This window comes from Procambarus clarkii, chromosome 22 (genome assembly GCF_040958095.1).
Source record: "Procambarus clarkii isolate CNS0578487 chromosome 22, FALCON_Pclarkii_2.0, whole genome shotgun sequence".
In the NCBI taxonomy this organism is placed as follows: Eukaryota; Metazoa; Arthropoda; class Malacostraca; order Decapoda; family Cambaridae; genus Procambarus; species Procambarus clarkii.
In genome coordinates this window covers 17380960-17404784 of record NC_091171.1, presented here as the reverse complement: position 1 = coordinate 17404784, position 23825 = coordinate 17380960, and the positions used below count along the sequence as shown (strand labels likewise).

The following is a 23825-nucleotide window of genomic DNA, read 5'->3' as shown; positions in this document are numbered from 1 at the left end:
CCCTCCACAGCCAGAAGAGGGACCCCTCCACAGCCAGAAGAGGGCCCCCTCCACAGCCAGAAGAGGGTCCCCCTCCACAGCCAGAAGAGGGCCCCCCTCCACAGCCAGAAGAGGGCCCCACCCAAGGCCAGAAGAGGGCCCTCTACAGCCAGAAGAGGGCCCTCCACAGCCAGAAGAGGGCCCCCTCCACAGCCAGAAGAGGGCCCCCTCCACAGCCAGAAAAGGGCCCCCTCCACAGCCAGAAGAGGGCCCCCTCCACAGCCAGAAGAGGCCCCACCCAAGGCCAGAAGAGGGCCCCCCTCCACAGCCAGAAGAGGGCCCCCACAGCCAGAAGAGGCCCCACCCAAGGCCAGAAGAAGGTCCCCTCCACAGCCAGAAGAGAGCCCCCTCCACAGCCAGAAGAGGGCCCCCTCCACAGCCAGAAGAGGGGCTCCCCCTCCACAGCCAGAAGAGGGGCTCCCCCTCCACAGCCAGAAGAGGGGCTCCCCCTCCACAGCCAGAAGAGGGGCCCCCCCTCCACAGCCAGAAGAGGGGCTCCCCCTCCACAGCCAGAAGAGGGGCTCCCCCTCCACAGCCAGAAGAGGGGCTCCCCCTCCACAGCCAGAAGAGGGGCTCCCCCTCCACAGCCAGAAGAGGCCCCTTCCACAGCCAGAAGAGGGCCCCTTCCACAGCCAGAAGAGGCCCCACCCAAGGCCAGAAGAGGGCCCCCTCCACAGCCAGAAGAGGGCGCCCTCCACAGCCAGAAGAGGGCCCCCTCCACAGCCAGAAGAGGGCCCCCCTCCACAGCCAGAAGAGGGCCCCCCTCCACAGCCAGAAGAGGGCCCCCCTCCACGGCCAGAAGAGGGCCCCCCTCCACAGCCAGAAGAGGGCCCCCCTCCACAGCCAGAAGAGGGCCCCCCTCCACAGCCAGAAGAGGGCCCCCACACCCAGAATAAGGCGCCCTCCACAGCCAGAAGAGGGCGCCCTCCACAGCCAGAAGAGGGCCCCCCTCCACAGCCAGAAGAGGGCCCCCCTCCACAGCCAGAAGAGGGCCCCCCTCCACAGCCAGAAGAGGGCCCCCCTCCACAGCCAGAAGAGGGCCCCCTCCACAGCTAGAAGAGGGCCCCCTCCACACCCGGAAGAGGCCCCCTCCACACCCAGAAGAGGCCCCCTCCACAGCCAGAAGAGGTCCCCCACAGCCAGAAGAGGGCCCCCACAGCCATTCATGGATCCCCACAACCAGATTACGGCCGCCCCCCACAGCCAGATGAGCCCCCCCCTCCCACAGCCAGAAGACGGCCCCCCCCACCTCCAGTAGAGGGACCCCCAGAGCCAGAAGAGGCCCCCTCCACAGCCAGAAGAGGCCCCCCCACAGCCAGAAGAGGTCCCCCCCCTACAGCCAGAAGAGGTCCCCCCCCCCCTACAGCCAGAAGAGGCCCCCCCTCAGCCAGAAGAGCCCCCCGCCCCACAGCCAGAAGAGCCCCCCGCCCCACAACCAGAGAGGAGTATACTGGCTGGAAGGTTGGTGGGAACGCCCTTGCTGCAAGGGCTGGAGGAGGACGACGACTTAGTCAGGAGAAGCGGTGGCCAAAAGAGTGGAGCCTGACCACCGCCAGCAGGCGCCCGCCGGCCAGGCTGCCTGCGGGGCGGCACCTGGCCGGGTCAGGTTATCTTGAGATGATCTCGGGGCATTTTAGTGTCCCCGCGACCCGGTCCTCGACCAGGCCTCCACCCCCCAGGAAGGAGCCCGTGACAGCTGACTAACTCCCAGGTACCTATTTTACGGCTAGGTAACAGGGGTCATATACAAGACCAACGTATGATACATGTGTGGAATCTGAGACACTGTTTATGCCCGATTTCACAACACACTTTCCTTCCCCCCTTGAGACTATTTTTTGTTCATTAACTTTTGTAATAATAGGTATTTGTATGGTCAGCACAGTAACCGGACCAGACAATGTGATGTAGTCATTGTGGTAATTCGCCTTGGCTATAGACACATCTGGCAGGTTAGTGAGGCTGAGCCACTACCAGAGTATTCAGCTTGTAAACTCTTGTGACTAACCTTTAATGCATTTACTAAAACACAATATTGTTGAATGTGAAACCGTAAAAGACTCTAGACCTCCTGGCCTCTTGTACCACCAACTGTGTAACAATTTCATCGACTCAGGTGTACTGGACGACATCCTAACAATTTATCCAAAATTTGCTTGTCCATTTTAAAGAATGAAGAACAATATTATTTATATTATTTTAAGCAGCATCTCTTATGAACCCATCCCTGCCCTTGTGTGCCGAAACGTTCACCTCATTTCATATTTCTCTGTGGATTTTCCGCATAAAATGATCAGTGTTTTGTGATCGTCAATTGCATATATATATATATATATATATATATATATATATATATATATATAAAACCTACCTACCTAAATATATATATATAATATATATATATATATAATATATATATATATTATATATATATATATATATATATATATATATATATAATATAATATATATATATATATATATATATATATATATATATATATATATATATATATATATATATATATTAGTATATTTTGGTAGCAGTCTTTCCTGTAGACATATATTATTAAATATGACCGAAAAAGTAAGATTAATAATTCTAACACGGATTTTCTCAATCTTTCGTACATTTCTTTTCATTGTTGGTGGTAATTCAAAAATCAATTCTCCAAAATTCATTTTTTATTTCTAGTATGACGCGACACTTGAGCGCGTTTCGTAAAACTTATTACATTTTCAAAGACTTTAGTTTATACATACACAACTGAATAGAACTTGCACATCTCCGATTTGTTTATATCTACATTTGAGTGAGGTGGATGGGGTGAGGTGGTATTTAATAGGGTATTAAATTCATCAACACAAGACAGAACACGAAACAATGGGTATTGAATAGAAGTGATTGTAGAAAGCCTATTGGTCCATATTTCTTGATGCTTCTATATTGGAGCGGAGTCTTGAGGTGGGTAGAATATAGTTGTGCATTAATTGGCTGTTGATTGCTGGTGTTGACTTTTTAATGTGCAGTGCCTCGCAAACGTCAAGCCGTCTGCTATCGCTGTATCTATCGATGATTTCTGTGTTGTTTACTAGGATTTCTCTGGCGATGGTTTGGTTGTGGGAAGAGATTATATGTTTCTTAATGGAGCCCTGTTGCTTATGCATCGTTAAACGCCTAGAAAGAGATGTTGTTGTCTTGCCTATATACTGTTTTTTTTGGAGCTTACAATCCCCAAGAGGGCATTTGAAGGCATAGACGACGTTGGTCTCTTTTAAAGCGTTCTGCTTTGTGTCTGGAGAGTTTCTCATGAGTAGGCTGGCCGTTTTTCTGGTTTTATAGTAAATCGTCAGTTGTATCCTCTGATTTTTGTCTGTAGGGATAACGTTTCTATTAACAATATCTTTCAGGACCCTTTCCTCCGTTTTATGAGCTGTGGAAAAGAAGTTCCTGTAAAATAGTCTAATAGGGGGTATAGGTGTTGTGTTAGTTGTCTCTTCAGAGGTTGCATGGCGTTTCACTTTCCTTCTTATGATGTCTTCGACGAAACCATTTGAGAAGCCGTTGTTGACTAGGACCTGCCTTACCCTACAGAGTTCTTCGTTGACTTGCTTCCATTCTGAGCTGTGGCTGAGAGCACTGTCGACATATGCGTTAACATCACTCCTCTTGTACCTGTCTGGGCAGTCCCTGTTGGCATTTAGGCACATTCCTATGTTCGTTTCCTTAGTGTAGACTGCAGTGTGGAAACCTCCGCTCTTTTCCATGACTGTTACATCTAGAAAGGGCAGCTTCCCATCCTTTTCCATCTCGTAAGTGAAACGCAGCACGGAACTCTGCTCAAACGCCTCCTTCAGCTCCTGCAGATGTCTGACATCAGGTACCTGTGTAAAAATGTCGTCAACATACCTGCAGTATATGGCCGGTTTCAAGTTCATATCGACTAAGACTTTTTGCTCGATGGTACCCACGTATAAGTTTGCAAACAGGACACCTAGGGGAGAACCCACGGCGACCCCATCTACTTGCTTATACATGTGCCCATCCGGGCTCAAGAAGGGTGCCTCTTTAGTACAAGCTTGGAGTAGTTTCCTTAGAATATTCTCTGGTATGTCAAGAGGAGAACAGGCTGGATCACGATACACTCTGTCGGCTATCATCCCGATTGTCTCGTCCACAGGTACGTTGGTGAACAGTGATTCTACTTCCAACGAGGCTCTTATCCCTGTGGCCCGTGTGCCCCGCAGTAAGTCAACAAATTCTTTTGGAGACTTCAGGCTGAAGGCGCAAGGGACATACGGAGTCAGCAGGCCGTTGAGTCGCTTCGCCAGTCTGTACGTGGGTGTGGGTATCTGGCTAATGATTGGCCGAAGTGGGTTTCCAGGCTTGTGTGTCTTGACATTTCCATACGCACCTTACAGTCCCCAAGTGGGCAAAGTCCCCAAGCTCCAAAAAACCCAGTATATAGGCAAGACAACAACATCTCTTTCTAGGCGTTTAACGATGCATAAACAACAGGGCTCCATTAAGGAACATATAATCTCTTCCCATAACCAAACCATCGCCAGAGAAATCCTAGTAAACAACACAGAAATCATCGATAGATACAGCGATAGCAGGCGGCTTGACGTTTGCGAGGCACTACACATCAAGAAGTCAACACCAGCAATCAACAGCCAATTATTGCACAACTATATTCTACCCACCTCAAGACTCCGCTCCAATATAGAAGCATCAAGAAATATGGACCAATAGGCTTTCTACAAACACTTCTATTCAATACCCATTGTTTCTGTTCTGTCTTGTGTTGATACTTTTAATACCCTATTAATATCCCCTAGTGTTCTGTCTTGTGTTAATGCCACATCACCCTTCCCACCTCACTCAAATGTAATGCCACATCACCCTTCCCACCTCACTCAAATGTAGATATAAAATCAGGGAAATGCAAGTTCTAATCAGTTGTGTATTTGTGAAGTCTTTGAAAATGTAATAAGTTTTACGAAACGCGCCCGTGTCGCGTCAGACTAGAAATAAAAATGAATTTTGGAGAAGTGATTTTTGATTTACCTCCAACAGTGAAGCGTAATGTAGGAAAGATTGAGAAAATTCGTGTTAGAATTATTAATCTTACTTTTTCGGTCATATTTAATAATATATGTCTACAGGAAAGACTGCTACCAAAATATACTAATATATATATATATATATATATATATATATATATATATATATATATATATATATATATATATATATATATATATATATATATTATAATAATATAATAATATATATATATACTAATACTATATTATTAATAATAATATAATATATATATATATATATATATTATATTATTTCATTGAATATGACCGCATATTCTGTATTTATTATTTTCTGGTTTAGGGCTTCTATCCCTCTAACTATTTTCTTAGCATCAGGGCTTAATTGAAATAGGAGTTCTCCAAAACTCATTTTCGTACTTTTAAGGTGAAGAAAAGAAGTGATTTACTATAGTGTGTATTACACTTATTTGTATAATTTGCACGACGTTTCGAACCTCCATGGTTCATTCTCAAGTGAACAGATCTTACAATACTAGTTGATTTTATACCCGCATTAGGTCAGGTGATAATACAATGAAGGTGAAAACATGGGGGGATACATAAGGGATAAACATAGGGGCTGCAGAAGGCTTATTGGCCTATACGAGGCATCTCCCATCCAAACACAAAGATCAATCCAGTGTAACTGGCCTGTTATGTTGGACACCGCCTTCCGTGCTGGCACCGACACGTTCCCGTCCCGTCCCCACTCTCACGGTGGGTAGAGCAAACAGTTCCGTGATTTGGGCGTTCATGGTAGGTCGCTCCATTCCCATGCGAACCGCCTCAAGAATTTGCAATCTTCTTGAATCCCGGGCCCCGTCCACTATGCAAGTATTCTCGCTCAACACTTCTCTTGTTAGAGCAATGTCATGGGCCCGTCTCATGCGATTCCCAGGGGCACCAGACTGAAGATGGCATGTCAAACGCCTCGTCAGCTTGGTCGACGTCATACCTATGTACTTACATTGAAGGTTACATCCTTCGTGGGGGCAAGTGTACATGTATACAACGCTTGACCGCTGTAGAGGGTTCTCCGTCGGCCCCGGGCTGCTCCCGACAAGGAGCTCGGAAGTCTTCTTGGTTTTGTAGAACATTATCAGGTCCATGTTTTGGCTAGGAGTAGTGCTTTTTACTCCTTTACGGACCATTTCCTTCACCATTCCCTCCCCCCCCCCCATATATCCACTGTGCATGGTTGATTTGCAACACAACCTTATTGGGGGTGTTGTGGTCTCTGTTCCAGGCCCCGAACTATACCAACGGTCCAAGTGCCCTCCCATAGCAGCGTTTATTTCCGCGCTGCTACATCCGCCGCTCACCAACACCCGAGTTACTCTTTCAAACTCTCTACTCACGTTGCTCCATTCAGAGCAGTGGGTAAGCGCTCGACGAATATAAGCATTGAGAACACTGGCTTTGTATCTTTGGGGGCACTCACTTCTACCGTTCAGGCATAATCCTATGTTGGTGGGCTTGGTATATACGTTGGTGCTTAAAGAGGTTCCTGTTTTTGTTATTAGTACATCCAAGAATGGCAGACTGTTATTTTCACTATTTTCATGTGTAAATCGGAGTACTGACTCTCTCTAGGTGTCTTTTTAGGTCAATTAGTTCATCTGAGTCTTTTACTATTACGAATATGTCATCTACATAACGGCAGTATACAGTTGGTTTTTGTCTGCTACTGAAGACCCTATCTTCGATGGTTCCCATATAAAAATTAGCAAATAAAACTCCTAAGGGGGAGCCCATTGCTACTCCGTCTATTTGTAAATACATGTCTCCTTGTGGACTGATGAAAGGGGGCTTCCTTTGTACATGCTTCGAGAAGACTTTTCAAGTGTGGCTCAGGTATGTCTAATTTGGGGGTGCTCTCGTCTCTGTATACTCTGTCCAGTATCATTCCTATGGTTGTGTCGACTGGGACGTTGGTAAAAAGGGATTCAACGTCCAGGGAAGCGATGATTCCATCGGGCTGGGTAGATTTGATCAATTCTAGGAAATCTGCTGATGATTGTAGACTAAACTAGACATACCTGAATTAAATTAGACATACCTGAGCCACACTTGAAAAGTCTTCTCGAAGCATGTACAAAGGAAGCCCCTTTCATCAGTCCACAAGGAGACATGTATTTACAAATAGACGGAGTAGCAATGGGCTCCCCCTTAGGAGTTTTATTTGCTAATTTTTATATGGGAACCATCGAAGATAGGGTCTTCAGTAGCAGACAAAAACCAACTGTATACTGCCGTTATGTAGATGACATATTCGTAATAGTAAAAGACTCAGATGAACTAATTGACCTAAAAAGACACCTAGAGAGTCAGTACTCCGATTTACACATGAAAATAGTGAAAATAACAGTCTGCCATTCTTGGATGTACTAATAACAAAAACAGGAACCTCTTTAAGCACCAACGTATATACCAAGCCCACCAACATAGGATTATGCCTGAACGGTAGAACTGAGTGCCCCCAAAGATACAAAGCCAGTGTTCTCAATGCTTATATTCGTCGAGCGCTTACCCACTGCTCTGAATGGAGCAACGTGAGTAGAGAGTTTGAAAGAGTAACTCGGGTGTTGGTGAGCGGCGGATGTAGCAGCGCGGAAATAAACGCTGCTATGGGAGGGCACTTGGACCGTTGGTATAGTTCGGGGCCTGGAACAGAGACCACAACACCCCCAATAAGGTTGTGTTGCAAATCAACCATGCACAGTGGATATATGGGGGGGGGGAGGGAATGGTGAAGGAAATGGTCCGTAAAGGAGTAAAAAGCACTACTCCTAGCCAAAACATGGACCTGATAATGTTCTACAAAACCAAGAAGACTTCCGAGCTCCTTGTCGGGAGCAGCCCGGGGCCGACGGAGAACCCTCTACAGCGGTCAAGCGTTGTATACATGTACACTTGCCCCCACGAAGGATGTAACCTTCAATGTAAGTACATAGGTATGACGTCGACCAAGCTGACGAGGCGTTTGACATGCCATCTTCAGTCTGGTGCCCCTGGGAATCGCATGAGACGGGCCCATGACATTGCTCTAACAAGAGAAGTGTTGAGCGAGAATACTTGCATAGTGGACGGGGCCCGGGATTCAAGAAGATTGCAAATTCTTGAGGCGGTTCGCATGGGAATGGAGCGACCTACCATGAACGCCCAAATCACGGAACTGTTTGCTCTACCCACCGTGAGAGTGGGGACGGGACGGGAACGTGTCGGTGCCAGCACGGAAGGCGGTGTCCAACATAACAGGCCAGTTACACTGGATTGATCTTTGTGCTTGGATGGGAGATGCCTCGTATGGGCCAATAAGCCTTCTGCAGCCCCTATGTTTATCCCTTATGTATCCCCCCATGTTTTCACCTTCATTGTATTATCACCTGACCTAATGCGGGTATAAAATCAACTAGTATTGTAAGATCTGTTCACTTGAGAATGAACCATGGAGGTTCGAAACGTCGTGCAAATTATACAAATAAGTGTAATACACACTATAGTAAATCACTTCTTTTCTTCACCTTAAAAGTACGAAAATGAGTTTTGGAGAACTCCTATTTCAATTAAGCCCTGATGCTAAGAAAATAGTTAGAGGGATAGAAGCCCTAAACCAGAAAATAATAAATACAGAATATGCGGTCATATTCAATGAAACATGTTTGAAAGAAAACCTGCTGCCAGTGTACACCAATATATATATATATATATATATATATATATATATATATATATATATATATATATATATAATATATATATTATATATATATATATATATATATATATATATATATATATATATATATATATATTACACACACAGGTGTATAACATTAACAATTATGTAACTAACTTCAAAAGGTTGTCACTTGCTTAGTTAAATGATCAGTGGAGTTCAATTCCTGAACCCATTATGTACCTTTTGTAACCCTTTCCACCACCGCCCCCGGGATGGGTATGGGATTGCATAATAATTGAAATTGAAAAAAAAAAAAAATATTGAATCCTGCCTCTCGCACACACTCCGCACCTAAAATTAGAAGACGCGGCCAACTCTCCGCGTTAGAAGAGATGAACGCGAAGGCGGCGGCAGGTACCCAGCGAAGGTCACCACACAAGGAGAATTAACAAGCAAGGTAAGAATATTTTGACAGGTTGGTGAGGGGGGGGGGGAGGCGCCCCAGGTTAAATATACGACAGAACGTTCCCCCGTCTACGACCCCTGAAGGTGAGGCTGAGAGTGTGTGTTAGATGTCTAAGAATATTATTAGCAAGTTGAGGGTGGGGGGGGGGGATATTTTGACTAGAAATGGATAAAAATTCCATACTTTTTGCATTATTGTTAAAAAAATTACAATAACGCTCCTGCGTTATTGTAAAAAAAAAAAGCTAGACCTACATAAAACACCGAGAAATCACGCTACACAAAGACAAATTAAAAGAAAACACCTGGGAATAATGAACTATTAATAACAGCAGCTCTCCCTAACGACTAATATCTCCTTTGCTCAAATAATGATGTATTAGTGATAAGACCTACCATTAATGTATAATGATTTACTTTAAATATATATTGCTCTCGAAATAGAACATTCTCTGTAACTAACAAACATTGCAATTTTAAGGTGTGAAGGATAGATGAAATTGTTTATGTAATAATCTAAGTTGAGGTGTGATAAAGACCTTTTGTGCCCTCTGTAATGCTTTTTGCGCTACCGCTCATATGACGATTTTTTTATTATTATTATTTTCTACCACAGACGTGGCCACACATTACCAATGCTAACCTGCATATATACATTTTCTACTGTCCTCCATGGACTGGGTTAGAGATTTGTTAAACAGGGATTTATTGAACAATCAACCACAGAAGGTGATTGTAGTGCTTTTAAAATGCTAGGCTAAGCTACATACTCAATATGAGTATGGGGTGCACAATAAACGAGCCGCCTCCAGCGGGAACAATAAAAATCAACACCTTAATTTAAAAAAAATTGCAATAACAAAAGCTGTCGCAATAACAAAAAAAAAATGGTCGATTGGAAAACAATTGATGCCAAACCAATCATGGTACTTTTTCGGACGCTCTGATGCGTGGACTACTGTTACACAGAAACAACCCCATTCATAGCTCGTGAAGTTGCTGACTTGAAGAAAGTACGGAGATCTATTATTGCTCGAATCTATTCAATACAAAAAAAAAATCTATATTACTGAGACCGCTTAACAATTTTTAAACTGTAATCTCTGGAGCGCAGTGGAGAAATACATAACAATTTACACTTAAAAAATGGTACAAAGACTCCTTTCAAATCGGCGTAAGGTCATAGTCTTTTACTGAACCAGAGGGCGTGACAAGGTGCAAAATCGCCTCATTGAAAAGAAAATTTATAATTCTATAAATAATAAAAGCCTAAGACGTTTCAACAATCATTCTCTTCTACACTAAGGGGCATAACAAGCCGACCTTTCACTGCGTTCAAAAGAGAACTTGATAAACACCTAAATACGAAAATGAAATATGAATTTCATAATCAAATGTAAATTTTCATAGTGAAATATGAATTTCATATTCAAATATGAATTTTCATATTCAAATATGAATTTTCATATTCAAATATGAATTTTCATATTCAAATACGAATTTTCATATTTATATGAATTTCATATAAATACGAAATATGAAATTGATAAACACCTCCAAAGGATACCATATCAACCAAGACATTTATATTCCCCCGTGGCGCAGTGGTAACACACTCGCCCGGGGCATTGCGAGGGCTTTGGCCTGGGTTCATATACCCTGACCGGGGAGGATTGACCGGACGCCAATCCCCTGTTCACCCAGCAGTGAATGGGTACCTGGCTGTTAAATTATTTGGCAGGTCGTATTCCGGGGAAAATTAAAGATTAAGGACTTGCCCGAGACGCTATACGTGCTAGTGGCTGTACAAGAATGTAAGAACTCTTGTATATATATAAATATAAAATTAATTAATTAATAAACTGATAGCTAACATACGTCAGGCTGCAAGCACCAGTCTAACAGCCTGGTTAATTAGACCTTCAACCAGGAAGCCTGGTCAGAGCCGCGGGATCATTAATCTTTGGAACCACCTCAAGATCAAACAATCACTGTTCGTGATCACTGTTGTTCATGATGATTGTGTAGATTTTGTGTTCACTGTGAACCGTGGAACTTATTGGATGTGTAAACTATGAACCCTGACGGCTGAGAGTACCATGAACCTAATAGCTTTGTAAACCGAGGACTAATGGTTCAGCAAACCGTGAAATTAATGTATATGTAAACTTTATCCCTCCCTTCAGGAGCGATAAAGTTTACATAGACATTAATTTCACGGTTTGCTGAACCATTAGGTCCTCGGTTTACAAAACTATTAGGTTCATGGTATACTCAGCCGTCAGGGTTCATAGTTTACACATCCAATAAGTTCCACGGTTCACAGTGAACACAATCTACACAATCATGAACAACAGTGATCACGAACAGTGAATGTTTATACCGGCTTGTTTAATTGCTGATAGCTCTGAAGATGTGACTAGGCTGCTTGTAGACGTAGCGGCTTGCAACCTGACTTAATCTACAATAAACCCTAAATATTCTGAGATTTTGTCAGGGCGACAGGGACGCAACACTGGTCAGAGATGTTACGAAATATATAACCACACTTAGGAAAGTAAAACACAAGGATTAACATTCAAACTTTGAGTTAATAATATATATAGAATGTTCTCCCACCAAACCGTGTGGGAGAAAAGTCCCACGAGACCCAAGTATACACATGTATATCTCGATATATTTAGACTATAACGAGCAGTGATACAGTGAAGTGTAACGTTTAACACGATATAAAAAAAATGCTTGAAAGTGAAGGAAAATTGCTACGGGGAAGTTAGGAAATGTATAATATAGTGCCCGTGAGAGGGCAACACTGAGAAGTTGGCAGAGCGGCCGTGATGTTTGACCTGAATACAGACAGACGCCCTCGGTGAATATACTCCTGTGAATTTTTATTGTAGTACACAGATGTCAAACTAAATATTATAATTTGTGTCAGTTACGTAATATTGGAAACCGAAAAGTAAAAAAAAAAATGAAAAATAAATCCTCGCAGCAATTGAAAGTCGATGCGTTAAAATGTTATAAAAATCAAGAGGCTGGCACTTGGTCAGTGAGTGACCTGGAGGCAACACAACGCTCAACAGTGAAATGTTACAACTTATAATGAACAAAAATGTTACCATTTTCAGCGCCCGGAATTCCACGTGAGAGGTACACAGTGTTATAGACGGGAAGACCAATATGATATTACTGAATTTGTTTCAGAGGCAGGCAGAAACAGAGTAGAACATATACGAAAGGGGAACAGACAGGTAGAATCACTGCAGGAATACAGAGGGGGAGGGAGATATCCACAAGACTGGAACACAGGTCATCATCAAGCACACAGGTACTGCCTTACCTTGCGGTAAGGCATGAGACCAGAAGACATGGCAGGATGTGCAGAATACCCCCGTTGAAAAGCAGAGGTGCAACAGGTACTCTGAGAACTCTATCAACATCAGAGGCCCGAGACTGTTCAACACGCTTCCGCTACACATAAGGGGCATAACTGGCCGACCCCTCACAGTGTTCAAGAGAGAACTGGATAAGCACCTCCAAAGGATACCTGATCAACCAGGCTGTGACTCATACGTCAGGCTGCGAGCAGCTGCGTCCAACAGCCTGGTTGATCAGTCCAGCAACCAGGAGGCCTGGTCGACGACCGGGCCGCGGGGACGCTAAGCCCCGGAAGCTCCTCAAGGTAACCTCAAGGTAAAGTAAGGCGGTACTACACCACACAGCACCCGTACCACTCCCAAAACTGCACACCCTGGATCAGGGTGGAGAGAGGAGGGAGAACTACCAAAGACCGCCAGAAGTGCACGCAGTATGGGGAAATCATTCATAAAGCCTAAAGGCCTAAAGTTAAAATCAAGAAATAAAGTTCATAAATGGCCTTCTAATAAAATCGAACTTAATATTTGGTGCCTTTACAGACACCCACACTTAAGATTACATGAATAGGGAAATCTGGATCTCAAATTATAATCTATATAGATGTGACAGTAATTAGGTCAAGAGGAGGTCTGTATATTAAAGAGGAACTGGCATGCCCAGAGCTCCTGAATTCGACCAATGAGGTGGTAGGGGTACTTGGAATTAAGGTAGAAAATCTAAATCTAAATTATTATTATTATAATATACAAACCGCCAGATGAAACAGTTGAAGAATTCACATAGATACGCAAAATAGAATACAAACCAAGAAACGGTGCTTGATAACCTAGCAAACCCATTACCAGATATTATCTTCCTTGGAGACTTCAATCTACCCAGTTTAAAATGGAGAATAGTAAACAATAACATTATAGCAGGAAATCAACATGGAAATAATTAACCACATGTAAGAGAACTACTGAGATTCTGTGACAAATTCTCGCTCAGTCAGCAGATTACAGAACCAACTAGGAACGAAAACACGCTGTACCTGATATTTACAAACAATGATGAGCTAATCGATGACATTACAATCTCAGCTACTACATATTCAGACTACAAGCTCATTAAAATGCAAACTAACATTAATAACGGTAGTAGGCCAAAGAGAAACAAAAAGCGAGAAGGGTTTTCCACACGGGGAATAGCCCAACTGACAGCTGAAGCATACAAGACCTACTTGAAGCACGTGCCTGTGAGGAGGGGCCAGAAAGTGGACCACTCAAGAAAGAGAACGCAGACGACTGTACAGGAAGATGAAAAAATCACGGAAATAATTAAACAGATACGACTATCACAAGCAAGGAAAATAAATCTAAACAGGGAGATCGAAGAAATAGAGCGGACGCTGAAGCGATCATACGAGGCTGAGGAAATGTAATTGGAACATAAAGCTATACAAGAGATTAAGAACAATTCAAAATATTTTTTTCACATATGACAAATCAAAATAAAAAAAACTCCAACAGTATTGGACGTTAACTTACAACTGAAGGTTCGTACACAGAGGACGACAAAAAAATTAGTTTAATACTAAGAGGCTATGTGTAGCACCCACAATAGACAACATGAAAGTGGAAGATCCAGACAGCTTCTTTACGATAAACTGACAACATGCCCATGAACTCCACCCCTGGTCTGGACTCGTGGAATTCAATATTCATAAATAAATTTAAAATGCCGGTAGCGCGAGCGCTCAGTGTAATATAGAGAAAGAACCTGGATACAGGGGAGATGCCAGCAGCACTTAAATCAGCAGATATAGCTCCTATGCACAAGGGAAGTAGTAAAGCTTTGGCAAAAAATCATTTTCTGTAATGTTAGTGCAACTGGTCTGTAAGTTTTTAAAAGAATGATTAGGAATCAAATCTCCAGTTTTATGGAAAACAATGAACTTCACAACCCAGGTCAACACGGATTAAGAGCGGAAAAATCCTGACTTTTGCAACTACTGACAAAATCACAAACGTAGTAAGAAAAAACAAATGCAGATGTTGAATACACAAATTGTGCAAAGGCATTTGATAAGTGTGACTATGGAGTGACAGCCCATAAAAATGAGATCAATATGAATAACGGGCAATGTGGGCCGTTGGATTTTCAATTTTCTGTCCAACAGAATGCAAACAGTAACGGACAGTCAAGTAAGATCAAGTCTTGATCTTAAAATCTGCATGAAAATTTCCTCTGCTGAAGACATTGAAAAACTACAAGCAGATATTAATAAAGTCTTTGAATGAGCAACCGAAAATAACATGATGTTATGTTATGAATAACATGAATAACATGAATATGACATGAATAACATGAATAACATGACATGAATAACATGAATAACAATGATGATTTCCAGATAGTTATGGTGAAAAAGAGGAACTTCAACGGAACACAGGGTACAAGACGCAGTCACACTTAATCATATAAGGAAAGCAACATGTAAAATATCTGGGAATTATGATGTCTGACTTTTAATGAACATAACCGAGCACATACTGCGGCGGTCATGAAAATAATAGGATGGATTATTACACCGTTCAAATGCAGAGACCCACAGCAAAGCTAATACTGTTTAAATCACTGGTACTGTCCCGTCTAGATTGGGTACTGTTGGGTACTCGCTTCCCACTTCAGAGCAGGTGAGAGGGCTGAAATAGAAGGAATACAAAGAACATATACGGCACGCATAGACACGATAAAGCACCTAAATTACTGGGACCGTCTCAAAGCTCTCAAGATGTACTCTCTGGAAATGAGACGAGAGAGGCATTCATGGGAGATGCTGGAGGGCCAGGTCCCAAATTTGCACAATAGAATGATAACACCGTGGAGCGAAAGATTTGGGAGGAAATGCAGAATAGAACCAGTGAGGAGTAGTGGTGCCATAGGCACAGAGAGCAGTGTCTGAACATCAGAGGTCCACAACTATTCAATACCCTCCCAGCAAGCATAAGAAATATTGCCGGAAAAAAATGTGGACTTCTTCAAGAACCAATTAAACAAGTTGTACCTGGAGAGGGTTCTGGGAGTTGTTCTACTCCTCAAGCCCGGCCTAAGGCTAGGCTTGATTTGTGAGAGCTTGGTCCACCAGGCTGTTGCTTGGAGCGGCCCGCAGGCTCACATACCCACCACAGCCCGGTTGGTCCAGCACTCCTTGAAGAAAACAATATAGTGTTTTCCCCCTGAAGATGTCCACGGTTGTTCCGGCAATATTTTTTATGCTCGCTGGGAGGATGTTGAACAACCGTGGACCTCTGATGTTTATAGTGTTCTCTGATTGTGCCTATGGCACCCTTGCTCTTCACTGGTTCTATTCTGCATTTTCTTACATATCATTCACTAAAGTATGTTATTTTACTGTAAAGATTTGGGACCTGCCCCTCCAGTATTTTCCATGTGTTTGGTATTTGATATATCTCTCATCTCCTTTCTAAGGAGTAGATTTGGAGAGCTTTGAAAAGATCCCAATAATTTAGGTGTTTTATCGCGTCAATGTATCTTACCTTGCGATGATTTCGGGGCTTAGCGTCTCCGCGGCCCGGTCGTCGACCAGGCCTCCTGGTTGCTGGACTGATCAACCAGGCTGTTAGACGCGGCTGCTCGCAGCGTGACCTATGAGTCACAGCCTGGTTGATCAGGTATCCTTTGGAGGTGCTTATCCAGTTCTCTCTTGAACACTGAGGGGTCGGCCAGTTATGCCCCTTATGTGTAGTGGAAGCGTGTTGAACAGTCTCGGGCCTCTGATGTTGATAGAGTTCTCTCTCAGAGTACCTGTTGCACCTCTGCTCTTCAACGGGGGCATTCTGCACATCCTGCCATGCCTTCTGGTCTCATGTGATGTTATTTCTGTGTGCAGGTTTGGGACCAGCCCCTCTAATGTTTTCCACATGCAAATTATTATGTATCTCTCCCGCCTGCGCTCAAGAGAATACAGATTTAGGCATTTTAGTCGGTCCCAATAGTTCAGATATTTTACCGAGTGGATTCTAGCAGTAAAGGATCTCTGCATGCTCTTTTCTCCACCAATTGAAAGAGGCTGTCATTGTTCAATAGTATTTCACTCTAGAGAGGACTAGCGTCTTGAAAAGTATTATGTATGCTGAATATGTTCTCTGTATTCCCTTTATTTCAGCACTACTCTCCCCTGTTGAAGTGAGTATCGAGCAGTACTCAAAACGGGACAGTACAAGTGATTTGAATGTACAACCTTTGTGAGTAATCCCTGGATCGTTCTGCAGGCCGATCCCTGGATTTGAAAGCTCTCGTAATCCATCCTATCATTTTCCTGGTTGATGCACTATTTGCTTGGTTATGCTCCCTAAACGTTAGGTCATCAGTCTATTCCTACTATGGGGCAGATTTGATTGTGTTTTGTTTCCGGTATTTTGTTTAAGGTCCCCATTTTTACCGTACTTAGGTACCTGAAATTTATCACTGTCCAACATCATGTTATTTTCTACTGTCCAGTCTAAAACTTTCTTATTAATATCTGCTTGTAGTTTTTCAATGTCTTCAGCAGAGGTAATTTTCATGCTGATTTTTGTGTCATCTGCAAAGAATGATACGAAGCTGTGACTTGTATTTTTGTCTATATCTGATATGTGTAAGGAAAGGCAGTGGTGCAAGGACTGTATGCTGAGGTGCAGAGCTTTTAACTGCGCTTGGACTATTTTATTTGGTTGACTTATTTTATTTCCAAGTTCTTGCAAGAAATACCGGACCAACCAGGCTGTAATGTATATGTTGGCCTGCAGGCAGCTGCAGGCAGCTGCAGGCAGCTGCAAGCAACAGCCTGTTGGACCAAGTTACCACAAGAGTAGCCTGGCCTCAGGCCGCGCTTGGGGAGTAGAAAAACTCCCGAGACCCTCTCTAGGTAAGATCCAGGCAAGACGTACGAGTCACAGCCCGATTGATCAGATATATTTTTTGGAGTTGCATCAGTATACATATAGACGCATATGACGTATATAATAGATGGATTATACCTCCCTTCAGCAAAACCATTTATAACAATTAAGACTTCATAAATATGTATGGGAACTTTCTTCAAAATTTAGTCAATAACGTTTCACGCGAATTAATACGACAGCAATCTCAACACACCTGTAACAGATGGTCGGCCAACAGGTGAAACACAGCTAGCAAAGTTCATTGTGATTTTGATCTTAACAAATTCTTATTACAGTGAGAAAAAAAAGCACCGGAGAATATATTAAGCCTAATACGCTGTATCTGATGATCCTTTCTTAGATGCAGTTTTTGCCGACAGCGCCGGGCCAGCCGCGTTGCAGTAACTGTGGTCGGACCCCCGCTGAATGCAACACCACAGATCAAAATTTTCACCCCCCAAAAAAAGGCCTGGGCCCAGAGTAGGTTTGGAGAGCATTACAACCCTGGAAACCAACTGCAGGTAAAATTAACGCACACAGAGGTAGATAGATAGATAGATAGATATAGATAGATACAACCCATGTGCAACTAAAAACAGGAGCAGCGACCTCCAAAACAACAACAGCTTTTCAACAAAAGTTCTCCATGTTCTACGGTGTTCTTTCTGCCGTAACTCACCGTTACCAGCGACGTTAATGGCTCGTTATTGGGATATACTTGTGTTCCCTGAAGCTGTTATTAGCGTCTTCTGGGCGCAACCCAGATTAAGAGAAGAACTTGACGAAACACCTGGAGAACAGGTGAACAGTTGTTTCGTCATGAACAGGTGAACATGCCGGCGGGGAAGAAAAAATTCGAACACAGAAGAAACAGCCTGCCACACAATGGATGGCCTGGAGAACAAATGAACTGCTTGGAGAACAAGGTATCAAGCTTCAAGGGGTATCAAGCTTCAAGGGGTATCAAGCTTCAAGGGGTATCAAGCTTCAAGGGGTATCAAGCTTCAAGGGGTATCAAGCTTCAAGGGGTATCAAGCTTCAAGGGGTATCAATCTTCAAGGGGTATCAAGCTTCAAGGGGTATCAAGCTTCAAGGGGTATCAAGCTTCAAGGGGTATCAAGCTTCAAGGGGTATCAAGCTTCAAGGGGTATCAAGCTTCAAGGGGTATCAAGCTTCAAGGGGTATCAATCTTCAAGGGGTATCAAGCTTCAAGGGGTATCAATCTTCAAGGGGTATCAAGCTTCAAGGGGTATCAAGCTTCAAGGGGTATCAAGCTTCAAGGGGTATCAAGCTTCAAGGGGTATCAATCTTCAAGGGGTATCAAGCTTCAAGGGGTATCAAGCTTCAAGGGGTATCAAGCTTCAAGGGGTATCAAGCTTCAAGGGGTATCAAGCTTCAAGGGGTATCAAGCTTCAAGGGGTATCAAGCTTCAAGGGGTATCAAGCAGGTATCACGCTCTGGAGAAGGGAACAACTTTGATAGTAAGGTAAAACTTCGATATTATTATATCGAGGTTTTACCTTGATATAACAACCTCGCAAACTAGAAAAACAACTTTTAAAATATAGAGCAACCCCAAAGAACAAGGGTACAGCCTGCAGAACAAGGGTACAGCCTGCAGAACAAGGGCACAGCCTGCAGAACAAGGGCGCAGCCTGCAGAACAAGGGCGCAGCCTGCAGAACAAGGGCGCAGCCTGCAGAACAAGGGCACAGCCTGCAGAACAAGGGCACAGCCTGCAGAACAAGGGCGCAGCCTGCAGAACAAGGGCACAGCCTGCAGAACAAGGGTACAGCCTGCAGAACAAGGGCACAGCCTGCAGAACAAGGGCGCAGCCTGCAGAACAAGGGCACAGCCTGCAGAACAAGGGCGCAGCCTGCAGAACAAGGGCGCAGCCTGCAGAACAAGGGCGCAGCCTGCAGAACAAGGGCACAGCCTGCAGAACAAGGGCGCAGCCTGCAGAACAAGGGCGCAGCCTGCAGAACAAGGGCACAGCCTGCAGAACAAGGGCACAGCCTGCAGAACAAGGGCACAGCCTGCAGAACAAGGGCACAGCCTGCAGAACAAGGGTACAGCCTGCAGAACAAGGGCGCAGCCTGCAGAACAAGGGCACAGCCTGCAGAACAAGGGCACAGCCTGCAGAACAAGGGCACAGCCTGCAGAACAAGGGCACAGCCTGCAGAACAAGGGCGCAGCCTGCAGAACAAGGGCACAGCCTGCAGAACAAGGGCACAGCCTGCAGAACAAGGGCACAGCCTGCAGAACAAGGGCACAGCCTGCAGAACAAGGGCACAGCCTGCAGAACAAGGGCGCAGCCTGCAGAACAAGGGCACAGCCTGCAGAACAAGGGCACAGCCTGCAGAACAAGGGCGCAGCCTGCAGAACAAGGGCACAGCCTGCAGAACAAGGGCACAGCCTGCAGAACAAGGGCGCAGCCTGCAGAACAAGGGCACAGCCTGCAGAACAAGGGCACAGCCTGCAGAACAAGGGCACAGCCTGCAGAACAAGGGCACAGCCTGCAGAACAAGGGCACAGCCTGCAGAACAAGGGCACAGCCTGCAGAACAAGGGTACAGCCTGCAGAACAAGGGCGCAGCCTGCAGAACAAGGGCACAGCCTGCAGAACAAGGGCGCAGCCTGCAGAACAAGGGCACAGCCTGCAGAACAAGGGCGCAGCCTGCAGAACAAGGGCACAGCCTGCAGAACAAGGGCACAGCCTGCAGAACAAGGGCACAGCCTGCAGAACAAGGGCACAGCCTGCAGAACAAGGGCGCAGCCTGCAGAACAAGGGCACAGCCTGCAGAACAAGGGCGCAGCCTGCAGAACAAGGGCACAGCCTGCAGAACAAGGGCGCAGCCTGCAGAACAAGGGCACAGCCTGCAGAACAAGGGCACAGCCTGCAGAACAAGGGCACAGCCTGCAGAACAAGGGCGCAGCCTGCAGAACAAGGGCGCAGCCTGCAGAACAAGGGCACAGCCTGCAGAACAAGGGCGCAGCCTGCAGAACAAGGGCACAGCCTGCAGAACAAGGGCGCAGCCTGCAGAACAAGGGCGCAGCCTGCAGAACAAGGGCACAGCCTGCAGAACAAGGGCGCAGCCTGCAGAACAAGGGCACAGCCTGCAGAACAAGGGCGCAGCCTGCAGAACAAGGGCGCAGCCTGCAGAACAAGGGCACAGCCTGCAGAACAAGGGCACAGCCTGCAGAACAAGGGCGCAGCCTGCAGAACAAGGGCACAGCCTGCAGAACAAGGGCGCAGCCTGCAGAACAAGGGCACAGCCTGCAGAACAAGGGCACAGCCTGCAGAACAAGGGCACAGCCTGCAGAACAAGGGCGCAGCCTGCAGAACAAGGGCACAGCCTGCAGAACAAGGGCGCAGCCTGCAGAACAAGGGCACAGCCTGCAGAACAAGGGCACAGCCTGCAGAACAAGGGCGCAGCCTGCAGAACAAGGGCACAGCCTGCAGAACAAGGGCGCAGCCTGCAGAACAAGGGCACAGCCTGCAGAACAAGGGCACAGCCTGCAGAACAAGGGCACAGCCTGCAGAACAAGGGCGCAGCCTGCAGAACAAGGGCGCAGCCTGCAGAACAAGGGCACAGCCTGCAGAACAAGGGCGCAGCCTGCAGAACAAGGGCACAGCCTGCAGAACAAGGGCACAGCCTGCAGAACAAGGGCGCAGCCTGCAGAACAAGGGCGCAGCCTGCAGAACAAGGGCACAGCCTGCAGAACAAGGGCGCAGCCTGCAGAACAAGGGCGCAGCCTGCAGAACAAGGGCACAGCCTGCAGAACAAGGGCGCAGCCTGCAGAACAAGGGCACAGCCTGCAGAACAAGGGCACAGCCTGCAGAACAAGGGCGCAGCCTGCAGAACGATTTTTCAGCGTTAATAGGGAAGGTGCTTAAGACAAGAGAATCTTGACAAATGAATAACTTTGGGGAATGTGAAGAACTATGGCAACAGAGGAAATGTGTGAATAACTACTGCACACGGAAAGGAAGGAAGGAAGGAAGGAAGGAAGGAAGGAAGGAAGGAAGGAAGGAAGGAAGGAAGGACGGAAGGAAGGACGGACGGACGGACGGACGGACGGACGGACGGACGGACGGACGGACACACACACACGCACGGAAATAAAAGTTCAGCTAATATATACGGCACAAGTAGAGTACCTAAACTACTGGGACCGTCTCTAATTTCTCAAAATGCACTCTTGAAAGGAGAGGAGAGGATCGAGGTATTACAATATACTATACAAGGTTAAGTACTCAAAGTTTAGGGAATATATTTGAACAAAACAACAACACACTGGGGCGAAAGACACGGGAAGTAAATGCAGAATAGAACCAGTGAGGAGTAGAGGTGTCATAGGCACAATCAGAGAACACTGTCTGAACATCAGAGGTTCACAGTTCTTCATCCCCTCACCCACCAAATAAACAATATAGCTGGAACATCAAATAATTTTCTAGAGGTAAATTAATACAGGGATTTCCGGGTCAGTTGGGATGTAATAGTCACGTGGGCCTGCTGGCCGCTTTAAGAAACAGCCTTATCGATCAAATTATCACCGTTTAAACCTCACAAAAGCGTAGTGTCACAGGTTGGGCAAGTTGAAGAACACTCGAAACATGCTACAGGTAAACAAGGAGGCACAAACACGGGGGGAGTGGGAGGGGGAGAGAAGAGAAGGGACAGGAAATATGCACAAACAGATAATGTCAACACTTACTTCTGACTTTTGGGGACGACAACGGGGGCGTAGTGCGGGTCGTAGCACTCTTCGAAGTCCTGGGCTGCGGGCTCGGCGGAGATGGCGGTCCTCTTGACCCTGGCCTCGGCGCCCTCACTCACGCCCTCGATAATACTGAGGTTGGAGGAGGACGGCGGCGTGTAGTAGCGGTCATTCTGGAGGCTGTTGCGGTTGTGGTGCTCGCTGTTGTTGTTGCGGCAGGTGAGGGAGCGCAGGGAGATGCGGCCGTGTAGAGAGTGCGGACGCTGGCCTGTCAGCGGTGGCAACACTGACCGCAGTTTGTCAAGCTGGGTGTTGAGGGTGGCGATGGTTGCCTCCTTCTCCCGTAGTTCCTCCTCCAGGCGCTTGATGGCACCGTCTTTGACAGCGAGGGACTCTAGGGCGGTGGCTAGGGCTGCCTGGGTGTCGCGCAGGGACGCGCGTCCCTTGCCGGAGTTACTGAGACCCATGGGCGGTGCACGTCCACTGCCGCCCTCCCCGCCACCGCGACTCTTAAACCACTTCTGCATTACGCAACACACAGACTCATCCTCCTCGCCCGGGGCGCACAACATGGGCAGTTGCCTTTGTACACTCTCCTGGACACACAATGGTTTACACGTTTCTTAGTCTCCGCCTCGTCCAGTCGGCCAGCCTCTCTCGGCCAGCCGCAAGTCGGGGCCAGGAGCCACCCACCTGTGACACTGCCGGTCGAGCCGTGGCCACAAATGCAACCTGGGCCGAAAAAGAGAGCAGATGTGGCCACACGCTATGGCCACCACGCCAACAATTCACACAAGCCAACGCGTAGGAGAGTGCAATGTTGCATACTAAAAGTGTCGCTGGTCGTATGACCTTACACACGACACACTGTGTGAAGTCGCTGCCCTTCACAACTCAAGAACAGTTGATATGATTAACACACGAGGCAGTAAGCACGTGGTACACTACACTTCACAAACGCTTCCCACAGCACCATTCAAGTCGCCTCCGCTGTTGGAAAGCCCATCACGGCGGTACTGTGAGCGTCACAACCTGTATTCAGATTCGACATTATCATGCAACTAATGAATGAAGGTTATGGCCACGAATGGTAAGAACAAACACTTTTATTTACCGTATCCCAATATCAGGTCCTGAAGCCCACCGCGAATCCCAGTAATCTGTTTTGGAACACAACAAAACTACTAATATTCTGTCCTGAAAACCTTCAAGAATCCCAATAGCTAGTCCCGGAGCCCCAGCACGAACCCCAATCCATTGAAGCCACCAAGAATCCCAATTTCGAAAACAAACCACCTTTTCGGAAGAATATCACACACCCAAGTAATCTGATTCCTTTCCCAACCCATTATGTGGGTGTAGGTGGGAAGGTTCATTAAATTACAGTTGTACTGAACTCCTTACAATATATATAGTTTTGGATGGTTGAGACATCCTGGTTTCAGTCCAACATCGCGACGGTGAGCTCAATACTTCACAGGTGTTGACTTTAACCAAACTG

At 45.8% G+C, this 23825-nt stretch overlaps 1 protein-coding gene across 6 annotated transcripts in view; it reads right to left on the bottom strand.

The window, feature by feature from the left end:
• The window catches only part of for (cGMP-dependent protein kinase for), a 579799-nt gene that overhangs the window by 519127 nt on the left and 36847 nt on the right, over positions 1-23825 (bottom strand). For all 6 annotated transcript variants that reach the window (XM_069329496.1, XM_069329495.1, XM_069329493.1 and 3 more), the window contains exon 2: positions 22322-23356. In XM_069329496.1, coding sequence (XP_069185597.1) covers positions 22322-22896 — 575 coding nt within the window. In that variant the 5' untranslated portion in view covers positions 22897-23356. The remainder of the gene's footprint in view (positions 1-22321; positions 23357-23825) is intronic.